Source organism: Diceros bicornis, chromosome 27, assembly GCF_020826845.1.
Source record: "Diceros bicornis minor isolate mBicDic1 chromosome 27, mDicBic1.mat.cur, whole genome shotgun sequence".
NCBI classification, from domain to species: domain Eukaryota; kingdom Metazoa; phylum Chordata; class Mammalia; order Perissodactyla; family Rhinocerotidae; genus Diceros; species Diceros bicornis.
Window position 1 is genome coordinate 39227755 of NC_080766.1, and position 26738 is coordinate 39254492.

The following is a 26738-nucleotide window of genomic DNA, read 5'->3' on the forward strand; positions in this document are numbered from 1 at the left end:
GGCAAGTTTGATCAGTGCTGGAAAAACGAATCATCCACCCGCTAATTGCCAAAACAAACTCACACACATGCCCAAATAACCTGCATGAAAAGCGACTTCACTACTGCTATACCACACGTGAATGGGTGCCAATTAACAAACTTGAAAAAAAATTAAGTTACTGGGATATTTAGGGCACTGCTGAATAAGATAATATGTATACAAATGTGTATTCTCTCATAACATTAAAAAAGTGTATAAATATATTTCCTCCGATTCTTTGTTAAAACATAGGAACACATAAAACATGATCCTTGGAGAAGCCACCTCCACCACAGCCCGACCTACAACTTGGCATTTCACATCCCTGCCCTGGGACCTCCAGTCCAAGTAAAGAAGAGGGCGGTGAGGAGGCAGGAGCAAGAGCCCTCAGCAGGCAAGGCGAAGATGGTGGCAGCGACTGTCCTGTCATACACGTGGACCTAAGTACATCAAAAGCTTAGCTAAGGGTACTTGCTGAGAAGGAAGTTTTCCCAAGAGGTCAAACCTATCTAATTAGAGCAAGCCAGACTTGGGTTTTTACCTGTAGTTTGACGAGTCCTACACAATGATTCCTGACAAAATGCAACCTGCAACTATGCCTCGAGAACAAGTCAACGTCACATTAAAGTTTATTATGTATTTAATGAAATATTGTTCTGTTAGTAATTTACAACCCTATGTAATTTGTCTAGCATTAGAGAATTAGGAGCCTCTCAGCTGAGCAGTAAAGAACTCAGTATACAAGGCCATTTTTGGTGTCTGACTGAAAATACGATCATCGTTGCCCACTTGAGACATTTTCAGATTATTCTCAGGGCCGGCCTGGTGGCATAGCAGTTAAGTTCGCGTACTCCGCTTCGGCGGCCCGGAGTTCACAGGTTCGTATCCCGGGTGCAGACCTATGCACCATTCATCAAGCCATGCTGTGGTGGCATCCCACAAACAAATAGAGGAAGATTAGCACAAATGTTAGCTCAGGAACTATCTTCCTCACCAAAAAAAAAGAAAAGATTATTCTTTGGCTTACAGGTTGTTTAGCTTATATTCTGCTTGAAGCCTGAATTAATGTTGATTTCTGTTTTGATAAGTTAAGTTCAGGATTTAACGTTCTTATTGAGCTTTAAAGGATAATTAAGAAGACGGATAAACCTATGAATTTTAAGACCATAGAAAAACTGTTGAAGAAGGCTTGGTTCTTTCTCCAATAATTCGAACACACAGATATGTAACTTTCAGAGATGCCTAATTATGTATCTGCAATTCAGTCATGCTATTTGAGCTGCTTTAGCACACTTAATGTTAAAAAATAAAATACTGCATTTTAAACTGTTTGTTAAGAAACTATCCAGGATATGCACACTGAAACAATTTTAAGTAAAAACAAGACAAAACAAAACATGAAACACATGCACTACTTAGGCCTTCAATCAAAGGTCCAAGAACCACTCATCTACAGGTTGCTACTACACTGCCTCCAAAATTAATTACACTCTAAACTGGAACTCAATATAAGCTAGAGAGTAATTTTACAAAACGTACCACATATATCAATTAAAAGCCTTAACAACATTGAAACCCTTTTACACAATAATTCCCTCAGAATTTATTCTAAGGAAATAATCAGGGATCTATATCAATAGCCATGTATGAGGATATTCAAAGTGTTATTGCTGTGCATATTTTAGAAACCACTTAAATAATAATAGTAAATTAACTATATAAGTAACATTCTTCTGAGAAAGGCTGAATTTATAGGTCAAATACATATTTGCAAATTCTTAAAAAAAATATTTAAGGCTTTGAAAAACATCCTTTACATAAAATGAAAAAAGACTACAAAACTATACACAAGAATGCCAATTAATAAATATGGAAAGAATGATACTATTAGAAAATCTTCGGGCCGGCCCTGTGGTTTAGCGGTTAAGTGCGCGCGCTCCGCTACTGGCGGCCCAGGTTCGGATCCCGGGTGCGCACCGACGCACCGCTTCTCCAGCCATGCTGAGGCCGCGTCCCACATACAGCAACTAGAAGGATGTGCAACTATGACATACAACTATCTACTGGGGCTTTGGGGAGAAAAAAAAGGAGGATTGGCAGTAGATGTTAGCTCAGAGCCGGTCTTCTTCAGCAAAAAGAGGAGGATTAGCATGGATGTTAGCTCAGAGCTGATCTTCCTCACAAAAAAAAAAAAGAAAGAAAGAAAATCTTCAATGGATGCTAATATTTGTAAGTGAATGTTAAATGAGGAACAGGATATTCACAGTCTCAAAACAGCTCCTGAAAAAATTAGTTTAATAATTACAAAGAGGAAAAACAACTATTTTATAGTGAGGAAACCTGGTAGATGCTACCTTAACCAAATACTTAAAATTATCATAGCAGTAGTAGGACAAATAAACATCACGTATCTCCTAATATAATGCATGGAGGACACATTATCATTTATGTCTTATTCTATCAAAAAAAATGTGTAACAGAATCGAATCATGAAGAAACATCAGACAAAACAGGGATCTTCTGTACCATTACTTGCCTATACTCATCAAAAAAGTTAAAGAGCAAGAAATAGGAAAAAAGATGGAAAGATTGTTGAAAATTAAAGAAAAGTAGAGATATACAACCACTTAATACACTGCATGATCCTGAATTAGGTCCAAAGGGCAAAAATATAACTATAAAGACATTCGGACAATTGACAAAATTTGAATATAAACCCAGATTAGATAATGCTACTTTATCAATGTTAAATCTGCTGATTTTTGTCACTATATTGTGATTACGTACGATAATTTTTAAAATATGCAATGGGATCCTAATTTGATTTTAGAATATACATGTGCAAAAAGAAAAAAGGCTAGAAAAGCCCAATGATGTCTGATTCCCTAGATGACTTTCCTGAACATTACTTATATTTTTTATTATCAAATATTTTAATAAATTTAAATAGTGAAACAGTTGTATATAATTATCATAATTTTGCCAATTTAAACACAGACAGGAACACACTCACACATATATACAAAGCTAAGTAGACAACTTGCAAATCGTTCCCTCATGTGAATCAGTTATACACAGAATTTCATGTATGCATGTCTGTCAGATATTTATTAGGCTTTAAGTTCCCTAATTTCTAGAAATATAAACTGCCAATATATACAGATCAGTTTCTGGCTAAACTTCATAATCCAAATATCTGAAAAAAATGCAAGCATGCAAGAAGATACATCTCACTTCACTTACCATATTAAAATAATGTTTCATCTTAGTGCCTTTTGTAATATCCCATATAAATATGCTGCCATCATGTCCTGCAGATAACATAATTCTGGAATCAAAGGGATGTGTCTCCAAAACAAATACTTCATCAGCATGTCCCTTTATTCAACAAAGTCATATAGTTAAGGAAGGTTTGCAAGTTATAAGTTTAAAACGAAAAACCCATATTGTCATAATATATAAGGGCTTTTAAAAATGTATTAATGACAGTAATTTATACATTAGTACATATACAAATTTCTATTCAGTTAATAATATAAATGAAAGAAACATTTAATATATTAATTTTATAGCTTCAAAAATAAAATTATAGTTCAAAAAATCTTGACTTGTTATACTGTATAAATACTACCTACCAATAAGTTATGAAGCAGTTGTCCAGTATAAGAATTCCACACTTTGAGGACATGATCATTCACAGCTGTGACAACAATACTATCATTCTGATTCCAAGCTATCATTGTTACTTTGGGTTTCATAAATCTTTCCTCTTCGGAAGATAAGTCCCTAAGAAAAAATACTCGATGTGTAAATTCATTTAGATGGTAGGCTATACATTGTATACAATCCCTCATGAATAAAAAAACAACTAAAGTAAGCCACTTCATATGCATATGTTCTCATCTCTATGGAGGGATCATCACATCTGACCCTTAACAGATTATCTATAAACAGACAGGGGCAAATCCCAGAGGAGTTGGGGACGATTTAGAAGCAGTTCAGAGACTGAATAAAGGCAGATTTGAGGACACCTCTGCTGCTCATGAAAGCAAAGCTTTTTCTCTCTCTTTCCTATCACTCCTTTCTCTCCTCTTCTTCTCCAGCAGATGACAAAAAATTTTAGGAAGACAGAAAGAAGCTAATTCATCTTCATATCCCCAATGTCTAGAAAAGTGCCTGACACACACTCAATTTGTTGAACTGTAAATGAGACTGTCCTCATCTCTTTATACTTCCCTACAGACTGTTCCTATGGGTGCCTTGGCAAAAATGGTCTTGGATACACGTCTGCAATGTTCTGCAGCCTTTACAAGCAAAGTTTCTCTGTAAAATATAGCAGTCGTAGTAAACAGTGGGAGAGTGGAGAAAAGCCCAGCTGCTTCTGAAATCACACAACACCTTCTAAGAAATTATAAACATATAATAAACTAAACATATTTTAATTAAAGAAAACAGCTATAAGAATATGGAATAAGTATAACAGCTATCTATGTAAGCATAAGGGAACACCGACAAGAAGATAATTCTAACTAGACTGGTCAGGGGAAAGTGTAACATTAAGAGGTGAAATGGAATAAAGGCTAAGACTCCACACTTTAAACTAAAAGGCATTCCCTGTTAAAAACCTTGAATTTACTAACAGACATGTTGCATTCCATCAAGTTGTTCAGCCAAGATTAGAACACTAAAACAAACATACCCACCAATTTTACATACAGAAAATTCTGCTTTTTAAGATTTGAAAGAGATAAAACTTTAAATGAGCAAAGAACATTTCCACCATGAAGGGACTTACAGGAAAAGTTCTCTCCATGAAGAGAGTATGGCAGCAAGAAAACTAGGCAATTTTCAGGCTCATTAAAAAATTTTTTATTCAAGTTCTTACACTGATGCTCCTATTTTGCCTAATAAAATAACTTATCATAGGTGAATACGATTTCAAATTATTTTCATTCCCATTCCCCTTCATTATTTCAGTTAATCAATGACTGACAGCATTCACTTTCACACTAAGATGGTTTTCAATGTCAGATGTAACATTTTTAAATAATGGTAAAGATTTAATTTGTGAACAAGGATTACCAGATTTCCCTTTCCATTCTCTACCACAAATCATTCCCTAAAAATATTAAGATCAAATTTATTTTGAAACTCAATACAACTGTCTGTGCCAGAGCAGAGAATATGAATTAATTTCTCCTACAATTATTGAAAATAAAGCAGACATGAGGATTTCCAAAAGACAATATGTATAACATTTCTCAGAAAAACTGATATGAAAAAGTATAAACTTTGGAAATAAATTCTAAACTAAAATTTATCACGTTAGATTTCTATTACAGTGTAACTAAAATAATAATGATATTTGCAATGGACAAAAGAACACTGATATGCCTACTCTAGACCAAGCAGTATGCTAGAAACTTTTGTTATATCATTTAAAATTCCCAGTAATACTTAAAGGGCAAGTAGTCTTATTTTCCAGATGATGAAACAGATTAATATTAAATGATGTTCTCAAAATTATACAGCTATAAACAGTACAGTAGTCCCCCCCTTATCCACAGTTCTGCTTTCTGCAGTTTCAGTTACCTGCAGTCCAAAAACACAGTACAATAAGACATTTTGAGAGAGAGAGCACATTCACGTAACTTTTATTACAGTATATTGTTATAATTGTTTTATTTTATTATTATTGTTGTTAATCTCTTATTGTGCCTAATATATAAATTAAACTTGATCATAGGTATGTATATACAGGAAAAAACATAGTATATATAGGGTTCAGTACCACCTGTGGTTTCAGGCATCCACTGGGCGTCCAGGAACATATCCCTCACAGATAAGGGAGTATTGTACAAATGGTACTTGAGCAAAGGTCTGATTCCAAAACATGTATTCCTCCCACCACCCATACAGCCTCCCAATATACACTAAACTAAAAAGAGCAGTGTATTTCAAATTTGTAATATTTACCTTGGGAAGTACTAAATTTATCTCAAAGATGCCCCCAAAAATGTCAGAAAGTGGAGTGTTGACGGAGGGGGATAGTTGGACAACCTTGCCTTCAAAGCTGTTTTACAAGCCAAAATTTTAGCATGCAAAAAAAGTCACTACAGAAAAGTCAAATTTCCACACTTGACATACTTGTATTATTTTTATAATTTTTTTTTTAATTATAGGTGGTTTTAAATGCAACACCTAAGAGAAAGTCAATGCTATGCACAACAGTAAAATAAATATGTTGTTCTTTCCTACATAAATGTAAGGATAAATTCTTCGGGATATAGACTTGTTCTGATTTACCAGATATGTAGGAAGTAGCCATTCACTCAGATCGTAGCTCTTTATAATAGAAGGTAGCTCCAATCCCCTGAACAAAGCAATCAACCAACCAGGGAGAGAGAGATTCAGTACTTATGACGTACCCACTTACAACAGACCATCTCAACTTACCCTGAGATTCTGGTAGCCATATCCAACAAAATGCTTCTCCATTCTAACTGCTCAAATCTCCAGACACGTGCTGTTCCATCTCTGCTACCACTTAAGAACCTTAAAATATTCAGAAAAAGATCTTACACTCACACACGTGCCACCAAGGGCTACAGTTAAAATCACAAGCTCAAAATTTTTAATGTACCTATCCTCACTGCAGGTAAAGCTATAGGTATGAATTCAAAAGATAAGGATTTAGGGCATATCTAAATGGAAAAAAATCTGGTTTACTATGACTTGCTTGGCCCTATGAAGTAAAGCACATTTCAAACTCAATCAACAGCTTGTCAAATGGATTGAGTTTTGAGAAGACAATGTACAAGAAGTACCTGGAGGGGGGAAAAAACAGGAAGAATTAAAGACATATGGGAAAACTAGTAAGAGGTAAAGCTCTATTATAAGCATCTTAACTCTAAACTCAAATTAATTCATGCTGGCCATTGTGCAAAAACCAATCAATCTCTTAACAAAGCAAAGGGTTAAAAACTGGAGTTTAGGAAAGGCATCTGAAAGACACTGGGGACCACAAAGAAGGATATAATTTAAGTGATAATTTCGTTGGAGGATACATCACAGTGGCTGATTCAAAAAGATTTTTAACTACTCAAACATGAGGAAATTCATTATCCTCATACCTAATCTTTCCATAAATCAAACATTTAGCCAATGGTGAGATAAAGGAGAACTAATTTTGGTCATAGGCGCCAACAGAAACTATGATCCTAAAAACTTAAATTTCATGTGTTTCCCCCTGCCCCAGAACTTTTCATTCAATTAATATATTTACTAATAAGTACCTGCAATACATGAAGTGATATATTAGCCACACTAATATGAAGCATAGTATATTTGCCTAGAAACACACACACAAACATACACTTACCGATCACCATTGTTACAAAATTGAATACTATCAACTTTATCCTAAACAGGGAGGAAAAAAACAAACACAAAAGTGATCATCTACACAGTCTGTAAACAAACAAAAGAAAACCAGTTTTAGAGCTAGAAGCACATCTAGTTTAAAGCACGAGATCTGTACTTGTGCGGCTTAGCTCTGTCATTCGAACATGTAGCACAAAGGACCTATGAATCTAACAAGGCTACTAAGATATAGCCCTTGTCTCAGAGACAGACATATGCAGTAAAAAAGAAGCCTTGCTTCTAAAATTAAAGCTAAATTTACAATTAATTATATCTGTATAAAAATGGATACACATGGAAAGTGATCAAAATATAAAGATTTAAGCAGCTAAAAAGAAGAGATATTCACTTTGATGATTATTTATGTGCCAATTTTTTTCTTTTAAAGTGATTTGAACTATGTTAATCAAATAACCTCAGAGAACTTCCTATAGAAAAAAATATGACCTGACCACTGACCAGTATTCCAGAATATTGCGAGTTATCTATCTTATTACACATTAATAAAACAGCATTCTGACGTCATGAGCTTGGTTAAGGCGAATAGGCCCACTTGAACTTAACCCACGAAGATCAGCTGTCATAATGCAAATTTTAGATTTAAAACTGAAATAACCACTGCAAAATATTAGCACTGTCAACACACTAAGTTATCAATGATATCCTTCACCTGTAAGTGCAACTCCTATTTTAAGTAAAAATCAGAATCAATAACAACTGCCTTTAGCAACACTTGACAATGTACCAACACGAATATTATTAACAATTAATCTACAGAATTTTAAAACATGAATACTTACAGTGTGGCTCTCAAGTTCAGCTATTTTTTCAGGTGCTTCAAAACCCAAAAAATACATTCTGATTACATGATCAGTACTACCTGTGGCTAAAAACATACCACCTGAAATAAAAATGTTAAGGCTTAAAAATCCAGTTTATAACAAATACTTGAACAAACCAAATTTCTATATTAAGCAAGATCTCTTATTCCAAAACTAAGTCTATCTCAATCCATGTTCTAACTCACTATATAAAAACTCTTTTAAAATTAATATAACACAGTATGATGCTGTGATTTATAATAAGAATAATAATATTTGGTCTTCATCCTCGTTTCTAGCACAGAGCTCCTAAAAACCTTTGGAATTTCCTAAGTGATAAGAGTGATAAAGGGGTCTTGATATTCTTAACAAACCCATTTCAACCACACCAGAGTTTATGCTAATGAAGTGCCTTTTGGAAAGCACCTAAATATAGGGGTGCTGATTGCCAGGGGAACCAATCACGTGATTAGAGGCTTGGAACTTGCAGTCCAACATGGGGGGGGGGGGGGCGCGGGTAGCAGCAACATGATTTAATCAATCGTGCCTATGCAACAAAGCCTTCATAAAAACCCAAAAGGATGGGATCTGGAGAGCTTCCAGGTCAGTGAACACGTAGAGATTAGGTGAGAGTGGCATGCCCAGAGAGTGCCCCTTCCCACGTACTTTATCCTATGCATCTCTTTCATTCGGCTGTTCCTGAATTACATTCTTTTACAATTAACTGGAAATCTAGTAAGTAAAATGTCTGAGTTCTGTGAGCTGCTCTAGCAAATTAACTGAACCCAAGGAGGGGGTTGTGGTAATCTACGATCTATATAGCTGGTTGGTCAAAAGCACAGGTGACAACCTGGTCTGAAGTTTGCCAGGGGGAAGGGAGTCTTGTAGGACTGAGCCGACTGAGCCCTTAACCTATGACATCTCACACTACTCTCTAGGTAGACAGTGTCAGAATTGAGGTGAACTGTAGGACACCCAGCTGGTATCAGAGAATTGTTTGATAGTGTTGAAAAAAACGACACACATCAGACGAGACTTCAACAAAACAAAAAGTTAGGGGTTGGCCCGATGGCACGGTGATTAAGTCTGGCACATTCCACTTCGGCAGCCCGGGACTCATGGGTTCAGATCCTGGGGGTGGACCTACACCACTCATCAAGCCATGCTGTGGTGGCGACCCACATACAAAATAGGGAAAGACTGGCACAGATGTTAACTCAGGGTTACTCTTCTTCAAGCAAAAAGAGGAGGATTGGCAACAGATGTTAGCTCAGGGCCACTCCCCCTCACCAAAAAAAAAAAAAAAAGTTAATTCAATCTGGAAATGTTCACTCTCTCCCTCTGCTTTATTAGTTATGGCAATGACCCTAAGGGCTGCTGCTCTAAAAATCTTGACCAAAGCGGCTCTGCTTTCTAAACAGAGCTATGGAATATAAAGTTCACTTGTTGAAGTTTTATGGGGGTAAAATCTTTGACCTCTCCTAAAAAGAAAGGTTACCACATAAGTTCACTGAATAAGAAAAGAAAATGGGAAATAATTTCACAAAGATGTGTGGAAAACAAATTTAAACTACCAAATATATACAGTTTGGCCTGTTAACAGAAAATCACAATTTTGATATATCACACACCCAGTGCACACGGCACACGGATCACTCATGTGGACACCTTAAGCCTCCTTTTTGCCAGCTATCTCTTATATCACTGACTCTAATTACTATTGGAAAGCAGAGAAAGGCAGAATGGGGGAGTGAAAGACAAGAAAAAGGCTAATTAAATGAACATCACAGATTAAACCTAATGAAATGAACATAAGTCATTTACCATGTATCAGGTAAAGATTCTTAGCAATAATGTGGTCATTCAATATATGCTAAAATAAAACTAAGGAAAAAAATTACTAAAGTTATCTTACCAACACTAAAAGAAGAACAAAGCATTTGAACGCCTGGTCTAGGCTTTTCAGTGAACTTCAGGGGACGTGGACTTTAAAAGAAGAAAACATTTTAAAATACATTGACACTAACATGATGTAAATATTGGTTTTAACCTAGTATTTTCAAATATTACCTACTCTTATTTCTATAGTACTTCATAGTATACCAAATATTTCCACATATGCTACTACAGCTGGATGGATTTTAGAAGACTGTCCACACCCCACCTTCATACTGATCCTACTACACAGAAGACGCAGGCCTAGCAACCCCCATATTTTTAACTGAGGTGACTAAAGCTCAGAGAGCATAAATGAACCATCATTAAGGCTGCAGAGCAGAGTATAAAACCACCAGGGTATAGCACTTTCCCACAGAAATGGAATGCAAGCCACACATATAACTTTTAACTTTTTAGTAGCCACATTAAAAATAAAAAGAAATAGGGCCGGCCCCGTGGCTTAGCAGTTAAGTGCGCGCACTCTGCTGCTGGCGGCCCGGGTTCGGATCCTGGGCGTGCACCAACGCACCGCTTCTCCGGCCATGCTGAGGCCGCATCCCACATACAGCAACTAGAAGGATGTGCAGCTATGACATACAACTATCTACTGGGGCTTTGGCGGGGGGAATAAATAAATAAAATCTTTAAAAAGAAAAATAAATAAATAAAATTAATTAAAAGAAATAAAATTAGTTTTATTTCATTTAACCCAATATATCCAAAATGTCACATCAATATTAATAAAATTTTAAGGAGAACTTTAGATCCTTTCTTTCATATTAAATCTTTGAAATCTTCCAGAATGTACTGGATCCTTATTAAACATCTCAATTTGAACAAAGTTTCCACCAAAACTATTTGACCTGTATTCAGATTTCATAAAACTTACAGTTGAAAAACTAAATTCACATAAGTTGTTTGAAATATGCTGAAAAGTTTTGTAATAACTGACTCAAGAATCAGTTTTTATATTTAAATTCACAATTCAGTTCATCAACTGCACTAGCCACCTCTAAAGTGCTCGACAGGCACATGTGGCTAGTGAATAGCAGAGGTCTATAATCCAGGTCTTTTGATTCTTAATGATCCTGCCTAAATTTCTGACTATGTATCTAATTATACATTTCTAACATTTTTCAAAATGTTTCACATACATATTATCTCACTTTTTTTTCACAAAAATGTGTCCACTAAGATAGAATAGCTATGCTTCTTTTACATATCCAACTAAATTGTTGAATTGTAAACAGTCAATAGTCAATTTGGCACATATGCTATATATAATAAAAATTAAGTTCAAAAGCAAAAAGGCAACCACAACATATAATTTCTCTTTACAATCAGACTTCATTTCATTAGATTAAATCGTTAACAATATTAAAAAAGAAAACTTACTACACAATTAAAGTCACTTACCTAAATTTCAGGGATTCTAAATCCCACTGCCAAAAACAAACTGTCCCATCAGCACCAGTAGAGACCATGTATCTTTGAGAGCCTTTGGCCATCGGGCTAAACTAAGAAGCAGTAACACATACAATTCAGTTTCCTGAGCTTCTACTAAAGTTATAGTTTAACAGTTTTTCAACGTTAACTTCAATTGACACTTCAAGTAAAACACAACAAATTCAAAATATAGGTGACACTATTGTAGTGAAAAATCATAACCTATAAAAAAAGGAAAGTCTATCACTAAGTTAATTTATTAAGTGTAATGTGATCTCAACAAAAGATTTTTTTCAAAACAAGCAAAAATAACCAGAAAAACTTTTATGAAGAAAAAAATGAAGATTTAGTCCTATCAATATAAAAGCATATCACAAAACCTCAATAATTATATAGAATACTACTCAGCCATAAAAAAAGACAAAATCATCCCATTCGCAACAACATGGATGGAACTTGAGGGTATTATGTTAAGTGAGATAACTTAACTCTGTCTTTGTCAGAGAAAGACAAACACTGTATGATTTCACTCACATGTGGATAATAAACAAATACATGGACAAAGAGAACAGATTAGTGGTTACCAGAGAGAAAGGGGGTTGGGGGCTGGGCATAAAGGATAAAAGGGCACATATGTATGGTGACTGACAAATAATAGTGTACAACTGAAATTTCACATTTCACCATGTTATAAACTATTATGACACCAATAAAAAATAAATAAATAATAAAATAACGTGAACAAGAAGACGATTTATTTCCAAGGATGAGAGGGAAGGATAAACAACTTTGTACACTGCTTCCCAGCTTTGAGTGGAAAACTAATCTGCTGTTGATATGTTTCCACCAAGTCAAAAATCGGTACATGTGCTACAAAGCCCATCCCCATTTGTTTCCTAACAAAGATTTTGTGGTGTATTTGAAATCTTCTAATGTTGTTAACAAACAAACTTTCTTATTTTAACAACTAAAAAAGAACTATGCGGTCCAGTACGTACATTGACAGAATGACCAATGGAAAAAATATAAAGTCCAAAAGGGATCCTAATACAAGATTTAAGTAAGATAGAGGGGCCATCTCAAATCAGCTGGGGAAACAATGATCACTGCATAAACGGTAAAGGGGACAAGTGTGCAGCAATCTGGGGGAAAAAAGCTGGATCTATTCTTCAGGGTACACCAGGATAAATTCCAAGCGGATCAACAATTTAAATATTTAAAAAACAAAACCATAACAGTATTATAAGAAAACACAAGAATTACATTGTAACTTCAGAATAGGGCTAACACTTGTATTTAATAAAGTACCAATTGTGCTACCATCCACTGAATTCTAAATTGTTGTTTCAATTTTAGAATTTCCTTTTTACTAAGTTCCAGTTCTCTGCTGAAATTTTTTCTATTTCTTTTAATTAGTTGAACTTATTATGCATAGATAATTCCAAGATATATTCTCCCTAATCCTACAAGTCTCAAAAATTCTGCTAAGTTTCTCAGCTACCTCCTGTGGAATTGACAAATACCTTCAAACTCTAGACTCCTATCCTTACCTACTGTATCTTGGCTCCATAATTCCTCATTATATTAGTACCTTGAGTATTTTTCACCTTTGTCCAGCTTTTACAGTTGTTTTTATTTCTTTTTTTTTTTTTGCTGAGTAAGATTTGCCCTGAGCTAACATCTGTTGCCAATCTTGCTCTTTTTTGCTGAGGAAGATTAACCCTGAGCTAACATTTTGTTGCGAATCTTCTTCTGTTTGGTATGTGGGTCACTGCCACAGCATGGCCACTGACAAGTGTTGTAGGTCCACACCCAGGAACTGAACCTGGGCCACCGAAGCAGAGCATGCCAAACTTAACCACTAGGCCACCAGGGCTGGCCCTATAGTTGTTTTTAAAAAGGAAGGCTAGTCCAAGCCAGCTACTCATTATGTGTTTCATTCCTGAGGAATGTTCATTTGCCACTCTTTTATTTAGACAAAAAGATCTACTTCTGGTTGTAACCTGGCTATGTCTAATACGAACACCCTTAAGAAAGTAACTATTAAGTAACACTGTATAATGCTACCCTAGAGAAAGGTATATACTAAAATATTGACAGTCATTATTTCTAGATGCTAACATTTTTTTCTTATTTGCTATTAACTATTGTATAATTTTTCTGCAAAAAGTATTACCTGTACATCTGTCTTTTATAAATTGAAAGAAAACCTTTACTAAAATTAAAAATGGCTTCTACATGCCAGTAACAACAGGGCAAACAACAGAAAAAATATTAATAACTAAAATCATGTATTTGGTTTGACTTCGAAATTCAAAGTAACCACTAGCAAGCACAGATGAACCTACCACCATCCAAGTAGATTTTTCAGATATATTCAGTAAGTGATAAACACATGTGGGCCCCCATTAACAAAAGAATGGGTTTCAGGGAAGAACAGCGCTCCACTTTCATGCAGAAGAATTCCATAATGGTTTTAAGACAGACACCCTCACAAAGTATTCTAAGTTTTCTTATTTGCTGCTATATTGCCTGTAAGTCCATATCAAATAACAAAATGTCAACTGTGAAACATAGCTAGGATTTGAATTAATTTCAAACTATGAAACCTTCCAGAGAACAATATAATCCCTGCCTAAAAATAAACAGGCAAACCAAAAATCTTGCTTAAGTTTTCAAAATAAAACACTATCCCAGTTACAGTTGTCTTCATTCAAAAATAAGTCTGCAGTCTCTATTCTTCAAGAATATTAACCAGAAGAGTTGAAAAAAGCCACTTTTATCACAGAACTTCACACCAAATCTACTTAGAGACCTTTTAACCCATAGCCTAGGTGAATTCACTCATGAAAATGGAACCATTTGCACAGTTTTAACCAAACTCAAATCGGAGGCACCAACGTGCCTTAAAAGGCCTTATCAATCATTATCTCCTAACAAAACGTCATTTTCAAAAAAATGACTGATTATCACCATTTTGAGTCCTTAATGAACTAATGGATCTAAGGCAGTGCTCATCAACAGCTACTACAGAGAAACCACCAGACATTTCACGCCTGGAAGAGCGTACACCTCAGGGTAATCAAGCTCCAGATCAGTGAACCTAAAATTGTGGTGCCTGGGGAGCAACAGCAACACCTGGGAAACTTGTTATAAATGCAAATTCTCAGGACCCACCTCCGACATTTTGAATCACAATCTATGACCCAAGGGCCTAGCAATCTGTGCTTTAAACAAGGCCTCCAAGTGATTCTCATGCATAACAACCAACTCACAGGAAATACAGAGGAACAGGTGAATCTACTCCACAAGGATGGAAATGGTAACATCCAGGAACTCTGAAGATAAACAATCCAATACCTCCCACAAACTGCAAGGTGATTTTTTTTAATTGGGGAAGGGGGTGCAATTTGTTTCAAGCTTCTTTTCATCTATAGCAACCAATTGTAAGGTATAGCTTTTATCTGTTTCCTAATTCAAACAAACTAAACAGACTAATGCTATTTATGAGACAACTGGAAATTTGAAGATCAACAAGTGTAATAATAACATTTTGGCTTTTTTTGTATGTGTGAGGAAGACTGGCACTGAGCTAACTTTCAACGCCAATCCTCCTCTTTTTTTGCTGAGGAAGACTGGCCCTGGGCTAACATCTGTGCCCACCTTCCTCTACTTTATATGGGACACAGCCACAGGATGGCTTGACAAGCGGTACATCGGTGTGCACCTGGGATCCAAACCTGCAAACCCTGGACCGCCAAAGCGGAGCGCGCACACTTGACCACTACGTCACCAGATCAGCCCCTTTTTGGCATGTTTTTAAAAAAAGAATCCTCCTCTCAAAAAAATGGGTATAGAAGGAAAGTACCCCAACACAATAAAGGCTATTTATGACAGACCCACAGCCAACATCGTACTCAAAGGGAAAAGACTGAAAGCCATTCCTCTGAGAACAGGAATGAGGCAGGGCTGCCCACTCTCACCACTCCTATTCAACACAGTACTGGAGGTTTTGGCCACAGCACTTAGGCAAGAAAAAGGAATAAAAGGAATCCAAACAGGCAACGAAGAAGTGAAACTTGCACTATTTGCAGATGACATGATGTTATACATAGAAAACCCTAAAGAATCCATTGGAAAACTATTAGAAATAATCAACAACTACAGCAAAGTTGCAGGGTATAAAATCAATCTACAAAAATCAGTTGCATTTCTGTATGCTAATAATGAACTAACAGAAAGAGAGCTCAAAAAGATAATACCATGTACAATTGCATCAAAAAAGAATAAAATATCTAGGAATAAATCTTACCAAGGAGGTGAAAGACCTATACAACGAAAACAACAAGACATTACTGAAATAAATCGATGATGACATAAAGAAATGGAAAGACATCCCACGCACATGGATTAGAAGAATAAACATAGTTAAAATGTCTATATTACCTAAAGCAATCTACAGATTCAATGCAATCCCAATCAGAATCCCAATGATTCTTCAAGGAAATAGAAAAAAGAATACTAAAATTCCTATGGGGCAATAAAAGACCGTGAATAGCCAAAGCAATCCTAAGAAAAAGGAACAAAGCTGGAGGCATCACAATCTCTGACTTCAAAACATACTACAAAGCAATAGTAATCAAAACAGCATGGTACTGGTACAAAAACAGACACACAGATCAATGGAACAGAATTGAAAGCCCAGAAATAAAAACACACATATATGGACGGCTAATTTTCAACAAAGGAGCTAAGAACATACAATGGAGAAAGGAAAGTCTCTTCAATAAATGGTGTTGGGAAAACTGGACAGCCACATGCAAAAGAATCAAAGCAGACCATCTGCTATCGCCATTCACAAAAATTAACTCAAAATGGATCAAAGACCTGAAGGTGAGACCTGAAGCTATAAAACTCATAGAAGAAAACATAGGCAACACACTATTTGACACTGGTCATAAAGGAATCTTTTCGGATGACATGCCTACCCAGACTAGGGAAACTAAAGAAAAAATAAACCAGTGGGACTTTATCAGATTAAAGAGCTTCTACAAGACAGACAAAACCAGAATCAAGATGAACAGACAACCCACCAGCTGGGAGAGAATATTTGCAAAACATATATCTGACAAGGGCTTAATCTCCATAATATATAAAGAACTCACACAACTAAACAACAAAAAAACAAACAACCTGATCAAAAAATGGGCAGAGGAAATGAACAGACGCTTCTCCAAAGAAGATATACAGATGGCCAACAGGCACATGAAAAGATGTTCAACATCACTAATCATCAGGGAAATGCAAATCAAAACAACACTAAGATATCACCTCACGCCCATTAGAATGGCTATAATCACCAAGACAAAAAAACAACAAATGTTGGAGAGGATGTGCAGAAAACAGGAACCCTCATACACAGCTGGTGGGAATGCAAACTGGTGTGGCCTCTATGGAAAACAGTATGGAGATTCCTCAAAGAATTAAAAACAAGAGATCCCCTATGATCCAGCTATCCCACTACCGGGAATCTATCCAACGAACCTGAAATCAACAATCCAAAGAGGCTTATGCACCCCTATGTTCACTGCAGCATTATTCACTATAGCCAAGAAGTGGAAGCAACCTAAGTGTCCCTCGACTGACGACTGGATCAAGAAGATGTGGTGTATATATATGCAATGGAATACTACTCAGCCATAAAAAAAGACAAAATCATCCCATTTGCAACAACATGGATGGGCCTGGAGGGTATTATGTTAAGTGAAGTAAGCCAGAAAGAGAAAGACAAACACTGTATGATCTCACTCATATGTGGAATATAAACCAACACATGGACAGAGAAAACTGTATTGTGGTTACCAGGGGCAATGGGGGTGGGGGGTGGGCGGTGGGCACAACGGGTGAAGGGAGACATATATATGGTGATAGAGAAACAAAAACATACAACCCAAAATTTCACAATGTTATAAACTATTAAAACATCAATAAAACAAAAAAAGAATCCTCATCTTTTAGAAAGACATACTACATGAAATCTAGGATTTGTTTTAGGTACAAGGTGAAGTAGTTGAGGAAGAACTGGCCATGGGTTGATGGTCACACAGGGTTTATTATACTATTCTGTCTACTTTATATATGTTCAAAGTTATCCTCCACAATAAAGTGAAAAAAATTTTTAAATATATTTCAGCAAATTCAATCAACTTACCAAAATCCACAAGTTTTAAAGCAGAAAAATCATTAGCCTATCACCAGTTTGTAACTGACACTCCTTCAGTTCAACCATAAACTTAAAGGAAGTAATAAGACATCCATCAAGCCTTCATATACAGCTCTAACTGCATTAGATATTTCGTACATCACCCTTCCAAGATTCATGGAAGTATGATTAATTATATTTTCCCTTGATTATTAAATTTAAAATACATCATAGAGTTACTAAGCATCTTACTATTTCTCATCTCCAAAGAGAAGAGAGTTTTAAAGGAAAAGGAGATAATACACAAATATGCACACTAAAGCCAGTTTACCTGTAAAGATGTAATTGATCCCGTGTGTCCTTGGAGTACAGCAACTGGGGCACAAGTTCTCAAGCACCACACTCTAATTATTTTATCACAGCTCCCTGCAGCAATCAATGTATTTTCATAGTTTACTGCCATATCTGAAATTTCTGCAGAATGACCTCTTAATGTGGATAACAGACGACCGTTGTGTGTTGACCAAATCTTCACCAAACAATCATCTGAACCCTAAACAAAAATACACCCAAAAATAAATGTTAATCCAGCAAGTCTTTTACACCATTTAAAAGAATACTATTTACATGTCACTCAGATTAAGTATCTACAACTCCTCCTCTCTTTCCAACTTAGAATACTCCATGAATTATGAATCTTATGGTCAGAACACTTATGGAATAATAGTTTTTTCTTCAAATCAAATAATGTCTACATAAAGATACTGTGAAATGTTCATTTCTATGCATCAGACCACATTATAAATACTATTTTCCCAAAATTCTCTGCCAAGTCGTCCAACTAAAAGTTTGTGGCTCACCTATTTCAATGAGCAATAGTTAAATGTCAGGTTAGCTCATGTCAAGCTAAATAATTTGATGAGTGTTAGGAAAGATATATGTCTCACAGGCTAAGAAACAAGAGAAAGTGGCAATCCCAAAAACAACTACAAAATAACAGGACTAACATCCTCACTGTAAAAAACCAAACGACAGAGTCTCAAATTTATAGTACCAGCAAGCATCCATCCATTCATTCCAGCAAATATTGAGTATCCACTCTGAATCTCACAACTGAAAAGTTAAAACTTCTTACCCACCCTAATTTTCCCTTAAAACATTAAAATGGTAAATTAAATTCCAAATATTTACATATAGTTTTATAATAATTAAAAATATTTCATTCTTCAGGGCTGGCCCCATGGCGCAAGTGGTTAAGTGCGCGCACTCTGCTGCAGCGGCCCGGGGTCCGCCAGTTCAAATCCCGGGCACGCACCGACGCACCACTTGTCAAGCCATGCTGTGGCGGGGTCCCATATAAAGTAGAGGAAGATGGGCATGGATGTTAGCCCAGCACAGTCTTCCTCAGCAAAAAAAAGAGGAGGATTGGCAGATGTTAGCTCAGGGCCGATCTTCCTCACAAAAAAATATATATATATTTTTCATTGTTCAAGTACTCCATCAATTTCTCTGGATCTGTGAGTAATCAATGTCAATATGAATCACCTGTAGAGATTTGGATTTTTGTGGGATTTTTAAATTTATTTTGGGTTAATACACATACAAGAAATTAAACTAATTCAATAGGTCTAGAATGGACTGGAGAGGAAGTAGGAGACGTATATTTTTAAGCATCCTTGATGATCATGCCCAAGAATCACTCCTCTAAATCAGTGTCTCACAAACACCACACAAGGCCTGACAATCCGCATCTGAATCACCTGGGATACTTAATAAACACGCAAATTGATGGGCCCCACACCCGGCCTACTGAGTCAAAAATCCTGAGAATGGGAAACATAGAATCTACATGTTTTATAAGATTTCCTAGATGACTCTGATGCACATTAAAGCGCTCCAGATGATACCAAATTGAGTTTAAAACGTTAACTCACTGTAAAGATTCTATGTCCTGTCCTATCAAATGCTACACAGTAAACAGCAGATAGATGTCCGAGAATCCTTCTGTGCATTTTTATATGCTGATACATAGTTCCTGGAAATGCTGTGCTAAAAGTGGAACACCCTGTGAGTTGTTTTCCTCGATGTATCTCCACTAGGAAATAAAAACAACGAAAATGGTTAAGGGGGAGTCAACATGTAAAAAACTAAGAGAAACTCCAAAACAATTTCTAGAGGGTCACAAAATCCATATTTGAGAAATCCTAAAGACACAAGCTTTTTTCCAATTCTATTCTACTATAATCACTAATACAGAATTCTTAACAATAAGACTGCTGTTCATTAATTTTTATTACATTTAGTAATTATTTTAGGAAAACAATAATCTGAAAATTGATACTTGTTACTACTGAAACAACAAACACTACTACTAGCATTTCCTTTTAAATTTTAATATAGCAGTTACAAAGTTGGTCAAGAAATTAAAAGAATGGTTTTGGGCATCTTCAGGCCAATCTCACTTACCAAGATTTGGTGGGGAACCATAATTCACCGGCATTTCAGGAGGTCTTCCTCTATGAAGAGCAGCAAAGGCAGAGCCCTTCCAAACTGTGTGCCTGCAGTCTTTAAAATGAATTTTAGATACACATAAAATCTTGAAAGTTAACCCCAAGAAAGATTTTATAGAATACTTACGTATATTGTAATAAACTGTTTATTCAAAGTTTTACCAACTAATATACTTTAACAGAAAAGCCCTATAGGTTTATTAGACTATTTTCTGAAGGAAAAAAAAAAATTTAAGACATCTCAGATACAACAACAACTAACATTTGAGTAGCACTTTACAATTTACAAAGTGCTTTCAACATACATTATCTCATTGAATCCTCACAACAACCCTGTGAGGTAGGTATTATCGCCAATTTACAAGTGAGGTAACTGAGGCTCAAAGGTTCCAGGACCTTTAAAGAGATCCACTGCTAACGATTAGTCAAGATGGACCATAAAACCAGATCTTTTAACTCCAAGTCTCATTCAATGTCAAATAAGTTTTTATTTTTCAATGCAGAATTATACCATATAATACTAGCGATAAAAGATCTTAATCAGAACTGATCCAACTTTCCAAAATTGGAAATTTTTGTAAGGACAATTTTAATTTCTTTGATTTACATGAAAATCCTTGACTTAATTAACTACTTAAATAATTATTTAGTTTTAAAATTAATTTCAGCCAATATTACCATGACTTCAATCTCCTTTGGAAGTACTGACAAAATTAAATGGTTTTCCTCTTGTTTTAGGATCATAAATAATCCTTTACACAAGAGCACATATGTAGGATCTGTTGCGTCTGAACACTAATTCTTTCGTTGACCTACCAGCAAATATACTAAGAAAAAACGTCTGGCCCCTCTATAGGAGATAGCAACAGAACACAGATTACGCTGTGCTAGAAATTAGTTTCTGCATAACTGAAAGAGGAAGGGTGAAGGAAGGCATCGTACAAAACCTCACTGAGCCTCGGGTGCCCCAAACTAACAGGCATATTACATTTTACATGAATGGATTCATCACCACTATCATGATCAAAGAGCAGTTACAAGGCATCCTCTCGTGGCACTAGTACAAAACAAACAGAGAAATATGGTCCCTACCCTAGGGCAGCTTGCTGAGGTCTTCTAAGGTCTGCCAGTTCTAAAGCAGTGCTCATCACAAAACGACATTGAACTTGACACAAGTAAAGAAAACAGAGGAAAACAGGCTACCCAGGCAACTACTATATAACAACCTAAAATAGAATAATTACAAGGTGAATAGGGACACAGAAGAAGGAAGAATATGAACAGTTTCCTGATACAAGCCACAGTGCGGCATGGCCATAGAGCACTAAGAAACAACTAAAGCTGACAAACCAGTCTGGCATGGAACCAAGAGGGAGGTTGTTCTTTCTCAGTCAAGCTTTATACTGGTGGTACATCTAAGAGGCAGTATCACATCAGCAACAAATCATTATATAAATAATCACGAGGGATGAACTTGACATATGCTCAGGATCAGAAGAGCCAACATTCTTGCCCGTTAGCAGTTAAGCCACGTTGTATACATAGATCAGTCACATACATATACTTAGCCTAAGTGAGTTATATATACCAAGCTAACAGAAAAAGAACAGCAATTCCAAACATTTTGCTACCACATAACTTCGCAAAAAAATTAAATTGGTGAAAAAAGAACCATGCAATTTTACATTTTTGGTGCTTGTTTTCAAACTGCTACCAAATTTAGAAAATCACTTCCCCTTATAACAAAGGGCTTTCAGAATCTAAATATCAAATGAAATACTTCTAGCATTTAAAGAGTTTATTAGACACATACAATTACATTCAATGAAGTTATAAGTGAGCTACAAAAAGGAAAATTAAGAACTCACATTGATAAAACCTCAAACACATCTCAGAATAAATTCAAGCTTTTTAGCTTAACATCTATACCTTTATCATTTTTTTAAATGCAGAAGGACCCATTAAACACTTAACTAATAAAATTCAATGTCTATGCTAAATGCAGAGAATTTCATAGTCCACAGCATGGTTTATAGGTTTATGTTACATATCACCTTTCTTCCACAATGCTTACATTACTTCACAATTATAGTAATTATTAAGCTAGTAATACAAAGCAGAACACTTCTTCAAATTAAGGTACCTTTTGCTGTACGTAGCAAAGACTGCCTTCCTGCACCAAGTAAAGAAGTGACTCTTGAAATACTGGGTGGGATTTCTTTATCCAACATGGGACCGATGCGCTGGCAGATTTGCAACAGATGATCAGGAGCCACATGCTTATTGGACAAGACCTGATTGGAGAGCAAGTTTCAAAAACAACATTGTGTAAAATAGTATCAACAAGATTAAATACTAAGGGATAAGTCTGACAAAACATGTGAAAAACATGCACAATGAAAACCACAAAACATTGCTGAGAGAAATTAAAGATGACCTAAATAAATGGTAAATTGATATATTTATTCAAAGCCATCCCGATCAAAATCCCAGCAGGTGTTTTTTGTAGAAACTGACGATTTTATTCTAAAATTCATCAGCAAATGCAAATGGCCTAGAAAAGCCAAAGTAGCTTTGAAAAAGAACAAAGTTCAGGGCTAACAATATCTGATTTCAAGACTTGTTATTATATAAGGACAACTGATTTTTGAAAAAGGTGCAAAGGAGAAAAGGTCATCTTTTCAACAAACGGTGCTGAGACAATTGGATATCCATTTGCCCAAAAAAGAAAAATTTAAGTTTGATCCATACATCACACCATAAACAAAAATTATCTCAAGACAGATCACAGATCTAAATGTATAACCTAAAACCGTAAAACTTATAAAAGAAAACATTGGAGAAAATCTTTATGACCTGGAGTTAGGCAAAGATTTCTCTCATGAGACCAGAGGCACAATCTACAAAAGAACAAAACAATAAACTGGACTACATCAAAACTAACAACTTCTGTTTTTCCAAAAAGCACTGTTATGAGAATGAAAAGACAACCAGCAAACTGAAACAAAATATTTGCAAAGCATATCTGACACAGGACTTATAGCCAGAATATATAACAAACTCAAAACTTAATAAAAAAAAATCTAATTTTTAAAAATGGGCAAAAGATTTGAACAGACACTTCACCAAAGACATACAGATGGCAAACAAATGCATGAAAAGATGAGCAACATCAACGGTAACTGATGAAATACAAATTAAAACCATGAGATATCACCACACACCTATTAGAATGGCTAAAATTAAATAGACTGACCAGACCAAGATTGGCTAGAATGTGGAGAAAGCACTAATAGGAACATAACACAGTACAACCACTTTGGAAAACAGTTGGGCAGTTTCTTTAATAGTAATACCTACCATATTATCCATCTATTCTACTCCTAAGTATTTACCCAAGAAGAATGAAAGCATATGTCCATGAAAAGGCTTGTTCATGAATTTTCTTTTTTTTTTTTTTGTGAGGAAGATCAGCCCTGAGCTAACATCCATGCTAATCCTCCTCTTTTTGCTGAGGAAGACTGGCTCTGAGCTAACATCTATTGACAATCCTCCTCCTTTTTTTTTTCCCCAAAGCCCTAGTAGATAGTTGTATGTCACAGCTGCACATCATTCTAGTTGCTGTGTGTGGGACGCGGCCTCAGCATGGACGGAGAAGCAGTGTGTCAGTGCATGCCCAGGATCCGAACCTGAGCCGCCAGTAGCGGAGCGCGCACACTTAACCGCTAAGCCACGGGGCCGGCCCCATGTATTTTCTTAAACAGCTTCCTTTTTAAAAGCTCAAAAGTGGACACACCCCAAATGTCCGCTAACAGGTGAATGAATACACACATTATTGTATATCTGCACAATGGAATACTATTCAGCAATGAAAAGAAATTAACTATTAATAACACAATGACACAAATGAAGCTCAAAATAAATAATGCTGAAAGACTCCAAAAAGAGAGTACACACTGTATGACTTCCATTTATATGAAACTCTAGAAAATGCAACCTAATATATATTTACAGAGAGCAGATGACAAGTTGCTGGGGGCAGGGGGAGAAGCAAGAGGAATTACAAAGAGAAGAGGAAACATTTGGGTGTAATAGATATGTTCACCATCTCCACTGTGGTGATGGGTTCACGGGTGTAACACACATCCAAATTTATCAACTGGAACACTATAAATATGTGCAGTTTATTGTATGTCAATTATAGCTCAAAAAAATAAAAACAGAAAGGGTAATGTGTAAGTTTCACTCAGGAATATGCCTAATGTTACATTATATGAATCTATTTGGCATAAACTTTGATGCTGCATCCCTAGGGTTTCTCAACTGTGATGTTACCAGCATTTGAGGAAGGTCAAAACATCATGGTACGAGACTGTCTCCACATTCAGAACATATGGTATCCCTGGTTCCCTTCCATTAATGCCAAAGTACGCCCTTTGCCACTATGATACCAACAATGCCCCAAACATTTTCAAACTCCCTGAGAAACACTGCTCCAAGGAAAATTTAAAACATATAGTTCTAAATCTCACTTTTGGTTCTTAATCATGAATTCAAACATAACATAAGCCCGGATTCAACATAAGGTTTTTGTTCACAAACCCTGGTAATACAAAAGGATAAAGAGAATATCTTCAACTTTTCAACCTGACTTATGTTTCCCACCATGACAGACATTCTAACGCAAAGCTCAAAAGATATATCAAAGCTCCGGCAGACCTCAAAAAGGTGTTTCTTAATACTAATTAGCATTCTGTGCTTCAAAGCGTCAGTATGTAAAAGTCCAAAAACTGTTGTAGATAATTAGCTCAGAGAGGGAGATAAGAGGAACTAGAAGGTAATTCCAACAGGACCATGAAAATCAAAGATCTAAGAACTTGTCAGTAATGCAAATCTGAAAAACAAAACCCCCACTAAATTAACTGCACTGATCAACCTAAACAATACATATAAAAAGTTGAAGTATTTACGATAAAATGATGTTGGGCAATGGCAACACAGCTTCTGTAAGGGGGAAAAATCACTCTTCTCTAATCTAATCGTTTTGAGAATTTCACTATTCAGGGGGATAGAGAACTTATAGTGCCTTTAAGTTTTGAGGTTACACAACCAAGCCTATCTGGAAATGGAGACTTGTTTTTTAAGATCAGATATAAAAGGTATGGAGAAAAAGAACTTCTCTAGATAGAAAAGGTACAGATGGAAAATTTTAAACAGAATGCTTCCCACTGCTACACATATTTTATCTCTTAAATGATCTAGAAGCAGAACTTTACACACATGCAGGTTATACTCACTCCCTGGATTGAAGAAGTAATAAAAAAAATTCACGGATTCCATGAATTTTCTCATAAAGAAAATTACAGATTCACTGCATTTCTAAGGATTCTAACATAAGCATCAAAGATGGGGGGAGGGGGTAATCCTATTTTTGTACAAAACTAGGTGCATTTGGAAAATAACGTGGTTCTAAGTCCCAATACAGGCAACAAAAATAATCAACAGAAAATGGTTCTGGATTATTGAAAATTAACAGCATAGTGACCAAATCACTATAATAATGTTTCTTCAATATTTTCAAGTCTTAGACATGAATGTTAGTAACAGTCTCCATCAGTAACTTCAACCAGTAAGCCAGTTATCCAAGGTCCTCAGGAATCAGGCCAGAACTAAGTCCCTCCAAAGGTCAAACAGCCAGGGGGCCAGCCCGGTGACGCAAGCAGTTAAATGCACGCGCTCCTCTGCAGTGGCCCGGGGTTCGTTGGTTCGGGTCCCAGGCGCACACCGAGGCACTGCTTGTCAGGCCTTGCTGTGGCGGCGTCCCATATAAAGTAGGGGAAGATGGGCATGGATGTTAGCCCAGGGCCAGTCTTCCTCAGCAAAAAAAAGAGGAGGATTGGCAGATGTTAGCTCAGGGCCGATCTTCCTCACAAAAAAAAAAAAAAAGGTCAAATAGCCAATCTCTCTACCATCTTATTTTTTGTAGCCAATTAAGTCAGAAAGTTTATCAGCTACAATCCTGGGTTCACTGTATTACCATTGCAAAATACTGTTGTGAGTATGAGCCTCTTTGAGCCCAGGGTAGCAGTTACAGAAAGTGGCAGCAGCATCTGGATAACCTAACTGGAAAGTTATGGGAGAAAGTAGCCTTTTCTGTAAGTTTGGGGTGCTGTAATCTAATCAGGATCTAGAATGAACACAATCTGACCTTTAGCTTTCTCTCATAAATTGTATCTAGAAACCTGGCAATGGGAAAACGTATAAGTAAACTACCATATCATATGACAATTCCCATACATCAAGAAGTACACTGTGACAGAGAGCCCTGTCTTTAATACAAAATAAGAAATTTGGTGTCTTTCTTGCTTAAGTAATTCC

At 36.0% G+C, this 26738-nt stretch overlaps 1 protein-coding gene across 3 annotated transcripts in view; it reads right to left on the reverse strand.

The window, feature by feature from the left end:
- Nucleotides 1-26738, reverse strand: part of BRWD1 (bromodomain and WD repeat domain containing 1) — a 121860-nt gene that overhangs the window by 79396 nt on the left and 15726 nt on the right. For all 3 annotated transcript variants that reach the window (XM_058523115.1, XM_058523114.1, XM_058523113.1), the window contains exons 5-15: nt 22504-22654; nt 20317-20415; nt 19785-19945; nt 18182-18403; nt 11619-11719; nt 10180-10250; nt 8244-8344; nt 7403-7443; nt 6478-6576; nt 3657-3807; nt 3265-3399 (exon numbers count right to left, since the gene is read on the reverse strand). In XM_058523115.1, the coding sequence (XP_058379098.1) occupies nt 3265-3399; nt 3657-3807; nt 6478-6576; nt 7403-7443; nt 8244-8344; nt 10180-10250; nt 11619-11719; nt 18182-18403; nt 19785-19945; nt 20317-20415; nt 22504-22654 (1332 nt within the window). The remainder of the gene's footprint in view (nt 1-3264; nt 3400-3656; nt 3808-6477; nt 6577-7402; nt 7444-8243; nt 8345-10179; nt 10251-11618; nt 11720-18181; nt 18404-19784; nt 19946-20316; nt 20416-22503; nt 22655-26738) is intronic.